Genomic DNA, 11,745 nt, shown 5'->3' with positions numbered 1-11,745 from the left:
AATATTATTTAATAATATATTAAATTTTAATACTGTGGATTTTTTCTATGCAATCTACAAGATCTTAGTAATTTTTTTTTTGTGAATGATAACTTATCTAATCACTGAATTAATATATAGATTTAAGAACTTACAGTCTAGGTGGTAAGATCTAGTCAAACACAGATATAGAGAGAAGGCAATATATTGCATGTGTAGGAAGAAATTTAATAGCAGCTTCAAAAAGCAGTACATGTAATAATGAAAATGTTCACTGATTTACTGTATGTGGAATAAATGTAGAAATATATATTGGAAACATCTATTTATAGTACCTTGTTAAGTATAAATGCTATCATATTATTTCCATATATATGAAAACTTGAAGTATTTGACTATTTATAATCTATGATGACTTTTAAAACTACAGTAAAAAAAGTTTTAAACTAGTTCTTTTACAATTTACCTTCAATATCATGTTACTTAATTAAAAGTTTGTTAAAATAAGCAGATCAGTTATATAGTAAACAAAATTATGTATCTATTTTGATGTAATAATTGTAATTATTAACCATGTGTGTATGTTGATCATATGTACCCCAAAACTGCCTTGGCTGGTCCAAGTCCCTTGTTTATTTTTTATCACCATCTTTTTCTTATGATATGGTATATATATAATTAAAATATTTTTTTGGATTACTCTGTTTATATTTTTTCTATTTTACCTTTACTTTTTTTTCAAATTATAATATTAACTGTTATTACATTTTAAAATCTACCATGTATTCAGATTTCATCAGCATAATATGTATAAATCTTATTTTTCATTTTATTCCTTTATGTTCATACCATGTTTTACTATAGTTGTGTACTTTGTAATGTAAATATTTATTCAATCAAAAGTTCATTTTTATTTTCCCAAATATGCAATATTAGCTTGTGCAGATAAAAAGGAGATAAAATTTCATGGTCAGCTATAGCATATTATATAACTAAATTGTTAACCATAAGAAACTCCTTATTGTGAACATGGAAAATATTGTATTTTTAATCACAAAAGAAATTTTTATTTTTTACTTCTTTTAGTGATGTATACAACTGTGTGTCTGGTTTTACTGTCATATATTTCTATACATAATTATTATAAACTGCAAACCAGGATTTATTCATTTTTACCAAAATAAATACATCCAGACTGAAGCTTATTTTTTATGTATTTTCATTAGAGAATTGCTTTTTAAAAAAAAATGATTTTGATGGTATTGCATGGGATTAGGAGGGCCACAACAAGACTATCCCTAACAGCTGTCACCTTTACCGATGGGATGGTGGTGCGGAGGGGGGGAGGGTTGACAGAAACTTACACCTAAATGTCTCAACAGTTAAACTCAACAGAAAAAGTTGATTAATTATGCAATGCTTAGTAGTCTTTTGAATTTTTAATCCAAAAAAGGAATAATCTATTTTGTTATGTAGTAAATGTATGTTATAAATAGGTACATGAAGTGTATAGCGCACTTAGTATACGGTATATATAGCCTATATATCTACAAACATCCAAAATATTTCAATATTCTATGATATTTAGTATATCAAGCTATAAACAAATGTAAATTATACCAGTACCTGGCAGAAATAGTCATAATTATCTCAACAAGTATTGAATGGGTTTATCGTATATTTATAAGTATTTCTCATGAATTTTTAACTCGAATCAAACATTTTATGCTAAATATTTTAAATGATATACATGTAGAAGTAGTTACGAATATTTATTATACAAAATTGGTTTCCTAAACCAATGCACCAACTAAATCTGCTTAATAGCAACAGGTAGTTTCCATTTAAACCTGGTAGAAGGCGAAATACTGGGAAAAGGGCACTATACCTCTTTTATATAATATTCTTTACAGGGAGCAAATCAATCCCTCACAATTAGCCATATTCAAAGGTTAAATTTTATCAGAAACACACACAAATTCAGGATGACAATCAATGCACCAAAGAACATGGGCGAATAGGGTATGGGAAATGCCTGTACATGTAGCTTCATGATCAATGATTTAAATATGTTTTTACAAACTTGGAAGATAAACTTATAGAACAAAAAATAGAGCAAAGACTCACTTTGATTTGCCCTCTGATGAGTATCTGCTTTATCAAAGTCGAAAAAATTGTGAGATTGCTGCATTTTGTGGAGACTTTAACTTACGCATTGTCGCAAGCCAAAAAGATAAACTATAAAATAACAAGAGGCCCATGGGCCACATCGCTCACCTGAGAAGCTTTGACCAATCTGTTTTTACCAGACTTCCCCCTTGTAATACATAATGCATCCTAACCCTACCCCACTGATCATAATTTTGACATTTTGAAATCTACACTACCCCAGGATCCTTCCGTGTGCACATAAGTTTCAGCTTTTCTGGCCCAGTGGTTCTTGAGAAGAAGATTTTCAAAGATTTTTCCTATATATTTCTATGTAAAACTTTAATTCCCCATTGTGGCCCCACCCTTCCCCCGGGGGTCATGATTTGAACAATTTGAAATCTACACTACCCCAGAATGCTTCCACATCAGTTTCAGCTTTTCTGGCCCAGTGGTTCTTGAGAAGAAGATTTTCAATGATTTTTCCTATATATTTCTATGTAAAACTTTGATTCCCTATTGTGGCCCTGCCCTTCCCCCCGGGGTCATGATTTGAACAATTTAGAATCTACACTATACCAGGATGCTTCCACATAATTTTCAGCTTTTCTGGTCCAGTGGTTCTTGAGAAGAAGATTTTCAAAGATTTTTCTTATATATTTCTATGTAAAACTTTGATTCCCCATTGTGGCCCCGCCCTTCCGCTGGGGGGTCATAATTTGAACAATTTAAAATCTACACTACCCTAGGATGCTTCCACATAAGTTTCAGCTTTTCTGGCCCAGTGGTTCTTGAGAAGAAGATTTTCAAAGATTTTTCCTATATATTTCTATGTAAAACTTTAATTCCCCATTGTGGCCCCGCCCTTCACCCGGGGGTCATGATTTGAACAATTTAGAATCTACACTGCCCCAGAATGTTTCCACATAAGTTTCAGCTTTTCTGGCCCAGTGGTTCTTGAGAAGAAGGTTTTCAGAGATTTTTCCTATATATTTCTATGTAAAACTTTGATTCCCCATTGTGGCCCCGCCCTTCATCCTGGGGTCATGATTTGAACAATTTAAAATCTACACTATACCAGGATGCTTCTACATAAGTTTCAGCATTTCTGGCCCAGTGGTTCTTGAGAAGATTTTCAAAGATTTTTCCTATATATTTCTATGTAAAACTTTGATTCCCCATTGCGGCTCCACCCTTCATCCGGGGGTCATGATTTGAACAATTTAGAATCTGCACTACCCTAGGATGCTTCCACATAAGTTTCAGCTTTTCTGACCCAGTGGTTCTTGAGAAGAAGATTTTTTTAATGACCCCACCCTATTTTTGTCTTTTCTTGATTATCTCCCCTTGTGAGAGGAATTGGCCCTTTATTTTAACAATTTAAATTCCCCTTCACCCAAGGATGCTTTGTACCAAGTTTGGTCAAAATTGGCCCAGTGGTTCTTGAGAAGAAGTCAAAAATGTGAAAAGTTTACAGACGGACGACGGACAAATTGTGATCAGAAAAGCTCACTTGAGCCTTCGGCTCAGGTGAGCTAAAAAGTAAAAGAAGGCTTTTATTGCCTTTTGATCTTTGTCTGCTTTTTTTGGAAAAATTCAATTGTTGAACCACGTGCAATCTGTCCATCTGCTTTCCTGGTGACGGCACTTTTATTTCTGCATGTAGCCACTGTTGCTCAGTGAATAGCGCATACATGTACAATGTAGCTAGTGCAGAAAACTGAGCAAAAGTTATCAATATCTTCCCTCTTTCATAAATTTTGTCCATTCTTAATGAATAATATTTTGAAGGAAAAAATTCGGAAATATCACAAAATTTTTTTGTTAGCTTTAGTATCAAATCTATATGATGTCCCTAATATGTGTATATAAGCTTAAATAATTAAGATTTTTACAAAAAATTTCACCAACATTTCTTCTTTTAAAGCTCATCTTAATTAAAGTCTATGGTTTTTTCTGAAATTTTCAATATGAAATAGTACGCAAGGAAATATACAATGATCGTTATACTCTGTGGGGTTAAATTCGGGAAGGGGGAGGGGCAATTCGGGAAGGGGGGGCATAAAACGTGCTCTTTTAAAAATATGTAAAAAGAAATATATGCTCTTTGTGTTTTGTTTACCCTTGTCATATCATTGAATAAGTTAACAATAATTTTGTACAAAGAAACAAATACGACCTTGAGAGATTTCCCAGCCGGAGGTCTAAACATTGTACAAACTTCCTGTCAAGTGTTTCCAAAGCAACAAGGACAGAAACCTTTAATTTCAGCCATTACGTAAAATCTATAACAAGGCATCTTTTTTTAAAAAAAATGTTAGTCGCCCTCTCCCGACTGACTTAAAATGCCCTCACTCAAAACCTTTTTTTTAAATTCTAAGACACGATATATTTTTTTCTTTTTATTCCTCAGATCCCGTCAGCAAATATGTTTAAATTTTTCTGGGAAAAAGATTTTACCACCTACCTTCCGACCCAATAATTTTACCCCGAGTCTAGAGAGGTCAAGCAAACATTATTCTAAAGCGGGTCTAATGATCAATTAAATATGTAAACCATTTCCTACTTCTTCCACGGTACACATTTAAAAAATCAATTTTTTTTTATTTGTGTTTATGAATCATTAGGACTGAATCATTCCAAGAAATAGTTTAAAACATGTTTGCACGTATCAAAAAGATTCCTTCCTTAATATTGGCATTCATTTTAAAGTTACACCCGATTTGCTGAATTTTAAGATCTTTAACATGAATTTTTAATGACAAAAGACAGCTACACGTCATTAGTCTGCAATTGTCACAACGGATACATAGCGGAGACCTTTTAAAGTGAGATACACAGCCCAGATTAATTAATTTTTATAGAGCCTTTGTGTCTTTTGCACGTTTTGCTAAACAATATGAAGGATTGATACATGTACAGAGTTCTGCGATGGGTGCAGGGAATTCAAAAGTAGAAGATTTACAGACAGCAAAAGACAATAAAGAGAAAAAAGACGAAAAAGCCAAAGGTGAGTAGTTTTCATTCCCAGAGGTTTTATTAAAGTTTTTTTTAAATCTCTCAGATGTAAATCCAACATTTACTAACTTTCTCAAGGTTGCAATTTTGCAAGCTTAAAATACGAAAATATTTCAAAACATGCACCGTTTTATGTCCAAAATATAGTAGCTAATTGTTGTAAACCTAATTTGAATGTCTACCTTTTTTGGCTTGTCAAGGAATTTGTTAGGTTACCACCTCCCCCCCCCCCCTCCTCCTCCCAGACTAAATTGTCCAGTTTTATATTTTTCTTGGTGAATATTGGCTATTCACCTTTCTTAAGCTTAATTTTTATGTCAAGTACACTGTACCATGAAATCTGACAACTTCTAGTTGAGCGTAATTTCATCACAACAATCGATAAGAAATCATCCAGCAATATACAGGTGATCGATCTACAGGTGGTTCTCAGGTGTGGGGGCAGTTTGGATGCAGTGAAATATCTGTGTTATACGTTTCCTTAATGGATGGTCAATCATCATATTCTGTCAATAAGATCAAATTTGGGGACCTCTGGAATTTTGATGGTCATAGTACATGTGACACATTTATCTTATTATAAACAAACTGATACTAGGTATTGTTTACATCCGTTACCTGGGAGACTGCATGTGCTCTAACATTTTGTTACCGATAGGTCCGCGCACCTGATAGGTAACTACTGCGATCATGGCCCGCTGATAAAATATCTCCATTCTGTTTAAAGTTTCCCAAAGACAAGTGTTTCGACTAGGATGTGATTTTTACGACTGTTTTAAGAATTGAACAATGGACTATAATGTTTGAACACTCGAGTAGTGGATCATAATCATAAATTATTCGTGAGGAAAATGAGTAACAAGGTAGCTGATGTCGAGCAAGTGAAAGAAAAATCCTATGGTGAGATATTTTAATAGATATTACTGTAGTATTATTTATTCTAAATTTTTGGTCAACTCTGATATTCTCTCTCTCTCTCTCTCACTCAATGAGTATGATTGAGAGAAATTAAATGGTAGTCTTGCCATTTGTCATATAAGTACTTCAGATAAATGATTTTGATATGTTATGAAGAATTTTCATAGAAGTTTTACAAATCAGTTATATTAAATAATTTTATTTCAATAGTGCAATCAGAGAGATACATGAATACCTCTCCTGTTTTGGAATATACATGTATTGGTCCAAATGATTACTCATGCACCACACACCTAAAAAAAATGCTTGAACACAAAAATTAAATATGCATGGTTATTAATAGGAATTGCATTGAATTGGCAATCAGAAGGGGGGGGGGGTAATCTTTTATTTAAAGAAGCCATTTGCTCTTTGTTTTAATGTTAAAATTTTCATAGAAAGGTTGCTTGCCTTTTATTCCAGATAGATCAAGTCTGGCAAATTAGCTGAAAAAAATAGAGAAATCAGTTTATAATACCATTTCCTAAGTGAGAACTTTTTTTTTAATTTCAATTTTAATATATGAAATATACAAGTGTATTATGTAATGAAGGAAATTTCTTTGTTGTAATGTATGTTTTATCAGATAATAGTAATCAGTAAATCATAAGAACACTCAATGTTAAAAGATAGCCTGTAACATATTGTGTTTATACATGCTTTACTTTTCCCTGAATCTGTTGCTGGTCAGATGTCACAGGATATACAAAGTCATCCTTTACTTCAGTGTCAGTTATTAATTGTTTGAAGCTAATAAATATTACTCCTCAATGTCAGGACCTGATTTATCAAGATTAGGGTTTTAGTTTGTTGCCATCAAGAAGCATGTGTTCATGCATATTCAATGTTTTTCTGCATATACATATTATATTTTTGAATTAAATTGAGTTCGGCTGTAAAAAAAGTTAAATGATAGGGTTTGAAATGGAAAAAGAAAGCAAAAGCAATAGATATATATTTATTTATAAATATTGATTATACTTATAATGAACTGATTACACTTTAATTTTTTACAATTCTTTTAAAGGAGGATTAAAAATTTCTTTGTGGATTAAAAAAAAAACCCAGCAAACAAACAAAACCAAGAAAAATTATGTTGACAGACATTTACACTGGTCAAATGTAGACTTTTTTGCATTGTCATTGAGGAAAATTACAGTATTGAACTGTTGATCAGATTAGAATTTAAATCTAGATTATTTCAACACAAGACACAGTTTTTTTTCAATGTTTGTTTAGTTGATCATCATCAAATAAACAAAAAATGTACTGATCTTAACATAAAAAATTACTGTATTTAGATTTACTATTACTAAGCCATATTAATGACATCTTTATGGTAGTCAAGTAGCAGTAAATAGAAAATAAAGTGAATATAAACAGTCACTCAATTCATATATTTAGATTAAACAATAAATAAAGCATGTATATATAGGTGCAGTATTGCATCAGTACTCTCAATACAATTTTATGGATCTTCAACTTCCTTCAGAAAAATCTTAAATTTAGATCTGATATAAGGAGACAAATATCAAAACATTGAATCAGTATGAAATTAAAGCATTTCGATATTAATTTGCTGCTTTTTAAATATGAATGTAACAAAGTTATAAACCATTAATGATAAATGACTATGTCATATGCCACCATATAAGAAATTCTAGTCTTGCATTTTTTTTAAATATTCAATTTTCAGATTAATGTGCAAGTACAAGCTAAGATTCTGTACAATAGAAAATTTTAAAAGGTTACAATGTATTTCCCTTTGATAGTACATTGTTAAGAACAATGAGATTGAGGTGAGCATTGTGGCCAATGGGCATCTTGTTAGTTTTGCAAAAAGTTTATCAAATACATGAAATTCATGTCTTATGAAAACCTTTTTTTTTTTGTCTTTTGGTGATAACAATCAATGAATACCAAACCTTAAGAACTGAGATTGAAAATATGTTTTGCTCTAAGCATTTATTCAAATTATTAGAAATCTGGTGATCATATGGTCTTGCATGCTTGTATTTTGATAGCTGACTATTGCAACTGATCCAATCATTTTAAGAAGGAAGCAGTGACTCTTTTGTTCAGTGAGTCAGAAAAGGTTATAAATGTAATTTATAAAGGGAGATTAAATGTCTCCAGATTGCTGGTTCAATTAGTTGTTGCAGTGCATGTCTTTCAAAAGGCCTTGTATGGTTTTATTTTACCTTGAAGGCTGAGAAAAAAGATATTTTTCAGAAACAAGGTAGAAAAATAAAAAGGCCCCAAAATTTCCTTCTTTTTACTTTGTTCTGTGTGGGTCTAAAATTATTTTTTTAAAAAGTAATGTATTGCACTACAAATATTATCAGAAACATACTATGTATGTTGGCATTGTATAAAATATAGGTATATACCAGTATATGTACATTTATTATGCTGGTGTGATGTTCTTGTAACAATTTTTATAATGGAGTTGACTTTACAGTTCATGGTGCAGCAAAGGTGGAGGAACAAATAAAAAAAATAAAAATTATGTACATGTCCCAAAATGAACTGAATTGTTAATTATAACTTGTCTGTAGAGATGCTATTGGGTCAAAATTAAGGCATAGCTGTTTCTAAGTAAAAGATCAATTAAAATTTTGCTAGATTCTGAAGTTGGTTTCAAATCCCACTGTGGGGTAAGGAGACAAGTCCAGTAGCTGAGACTGTATCAACCAAGGTTCTACACCACAGTAGGTGCTGGCATGAAAAATGTCCCTCATATTGCTCAAGGCTGTCAGCACTGTGTACAGGTTAAAATTTGCAGCCCTCCACCAGCAAGTGGTGGCATCTCAATATGAGTGAAAATTTCTCGGAGGAACAAATAAAAAAAACAAAAATTATGTACATGTACCAAGAAACTGCATTTTAGCTATTTAGTGAAATACATTATAGGTAATGACTTTGTTTGTGTCATGGTAAATGTTGTGGAAAAGCAATTCAAATTCCAAATTGCTTAAAAAAATCTTGGTATTCTGATTATAAACATAAAACTTGCATTCCTTATCACACACTTTGTGTCCCTCACAAAATATTTTGCAGCAAAAAAAAATCGAAAATACCCCAAAACCCATTTCTTTCTGTGGGGTGTTAATGCTGGTTGGAGGTGTAGGTTCTAACAGCGATAGGATAACCTGAATCATTGATCCTAATTCGGGTGTACGATAAACCTGCTTGCATTGCTGGGTTGTGGGGATTTTAGTTATCAATATTACATGTTTGTGTCTCAGATCTCTATCGATCAGAGATAAAAACTTGATCAGAACAATCACTGGCCAATCAAATAAATTCTTCCTCAATGCCTTGTCTAAAAAATTCTGCGTGTTCACCAAGTAGAAAGTTCTTTTTTTAGTGTGCTTAATCTTTATGATGCTTTGCATTTTGATGTTTTTGTATGTGTTTATTTCATTTTATATTACATGTTTAGGTTCCTGTTTCAAAACATTTCTATTCTATTGAATAATTCATATCTTTAATATTTAAGATTATATGACATAGGGGCCCTGGAAATAAGCACCTCAAAAATACGGGAATTTTGTGATGTTCCATCCAATTACTTGGATATCTGAGTTTGTCTTAAACCTTTTCACTTTAAATTTGACAATCATTTGTTCTTCAAAAATACTGTAAAATCACATATTTTTGTGGGGCCAAATTTTTGTGGTTTGAGGAAAAAAGTTTGGCTCTTGGGGATTTGAATTCATGGATGAAGATCGAATTGTTGAGTAGTAATGTATGTAACATTTTACATTTCCTGGTTTAACATGACTTCACAGGTGATCCAACTCTTATGCCCTGTTCACACGACAAGTTTAATTTGCAGTAAATTAATGCGAAGTAAACTAATGCGAATCAAAGTAATGCAAATTAAATTGCGTTCACACGACAGCTAATGCGAAGTAAACTAATGCGAATTAAAATTCTACTTCTATGGCCAGGCGTCAGTAAGGCCATTATGACATCATTTGCAAATCACATCACCTTAGTTATGCAGGAGCAGATGCATTTGACATAATGTTATAGTGTCTGTACACACATCATAGTGATAAACATAATTTTCCTTAGTTTTTTCACTCAAAAATAGCACAAATACTTTAAGCTGACCATGGACATATGGCATATGACCTAATTTTGCCATTACGCATGCCTCAAAATTTATTCGAATTAGCTTCGCTTAGCATTCACACGGAGCTAATGCGAAGTAATTTAATGCGCTGTAAACTAATTCGAATTAAACTAATTCGCATTAAATTCTCTGTATGAATGCTAAGCGAAGCTAATTTGCAGTAACTTTACGTTTAATTTGAATTACACTCTCCGTGTGAACAGGGCATTAATACCCCCGAAAAAAAAATTACACCCCATGAAAGTTTGTGATTTCACAGTAAATTCTTTCTTTATTGCTATATGAATTTGATAAATAGCAGAAACCATACGAACACATATTGTATAAATATTTTGGTTTAAACTACCTGTACATGTACCAATACTTAAACTGTTTTATATTGATAGTTTAATACATTTATCCCATTTATCAAGTGATATGTGCTCACCATGTAAGGAATGCATTGATTGACACTTATCTAATAATGGGTACGCTTAGCATCAAAGCATTTTCTGATATGTTCTAACTTAATTAATAAATTAAATTGATTTTAAGAATGTTAACACCTCATGTCTTTAATTCAAAAACTAGGCTGCTCGAACTACTTTAAATCAGTTTTTGGATATCTTTAAAATCATGCACCATTTCTTGGACGTACGTCAACTGACACACACATACTGGGTACATTAAGTACTCCTACCAGAATCTGTGGATGCTACACCAACTGAAAAAATATTGTGAATCTCTAACAATTTGCTTAAGTACAGGTACATATGCCCTATGAATTGAAGTACATGTATTCCACAGTTTGAAATTTTTCTTCATAAATATTTATACTGTATAATGCAAGAATAAATGCTGTGATCATGCAGTATACAAGCAGCTATCTAATAAGAATTAAATTTAAATTCGACCAAAAAAGTTACAGATTTAAATGGCCTGTGACATTTTTATCAATTCATCTCCGAGAAACAATAAGATTTGTGAGGCGTGCTGGAGTTATGGCATATCTGGCTCCGTATAACTATTTACGCTATTGCTATGAGTGATAATTTAAACCTCTGTACCTGCAGACTGTGAAGTAGAAAGAAAAACTTCATGAATATTTTAGTCTTCCAAAGAGTAGGAAGTAATTTCAGTAAATCCAGTCCATATCGATCATTCAGTTTTGGTAAACATATTTCTTACAGGGCATTGATATTGCAATAAATCAGTCACATCAGTAAAACTTTAAAACTGTCCATTAACGTATCTGTGAAGATTTTCCCAAGTATAATACAATCCCTAAAATAAAATATGTATTTTACATAGAATTTGACCATTTGACTTGGCCTTGGAGTTTGATCAACTCTTGCAAAAAATTATAAACTTTAAGCGTAGACCTAACTTTTGAACAGGGTAAACTGGGCCTTTATACTATTGTGGCAAGAACTTTCCTGGGGTATAAATATTTTTGACCTTGACCTTAGAGTTTCGCCCACTTTCAAAATAAATTAACTTTGGCAATATATTTCGAAGAG

The 11,745-nt window shown here is 32.1% G+C and overlaps 1 protein-coding gene across 2 annotated transcripts in view; it reads left to right on the top strand.

Annotated features, from left to right (window-relative positions):
- Positions 1-4,956: 4,956 nt before the first annotated feature.
- Positions 4,957-11,745, top strand: part of LOC134254338 (choline transporter-like protein 2) — a 32,829-nt gene continuing 26,040 nt past the window's right edge. The window contains exon 1 of one of the 2 annotated variants that reach the window (XM_062736879.1): positions 4,957-5,137. In XM_062736879.1, coding sequence (XP_062592863.1) covers positions 5,059-5,137 — 79 coding nt within the window. In that variant the 5' untranslated portion in view covers positions 4,957-5,058. Of the gene's footprint in view, positions 5,138-5,612; positions 6,046-11,745 lie in introns of those variants that run through there. The other variant, XM_062736893.1, reaches the window with a different exon arrangement.

Source organism: Saccostrea cucullata, unplaced genomic scaffold (genome assembly GCF_032062105.1).
Source record: "Saccostrea cucullata isolate Sc308-1 unplaced genomic scaffold, CSIRO_AGI_Scuc_v1 ctg521, whole genome shotgun sequence".
In the NCBI taxonomy this organism is placed as follows: domain Eukaryota; kingdom Metazoa; phylum Mollusca; class Bivalvia; order Ostreida; family Ostreidae; genus Saccostrea; species Saccostrea cuccullata.
This window is presented reverse-complemented; position numbering and strand designations above follow the sequence as displayed.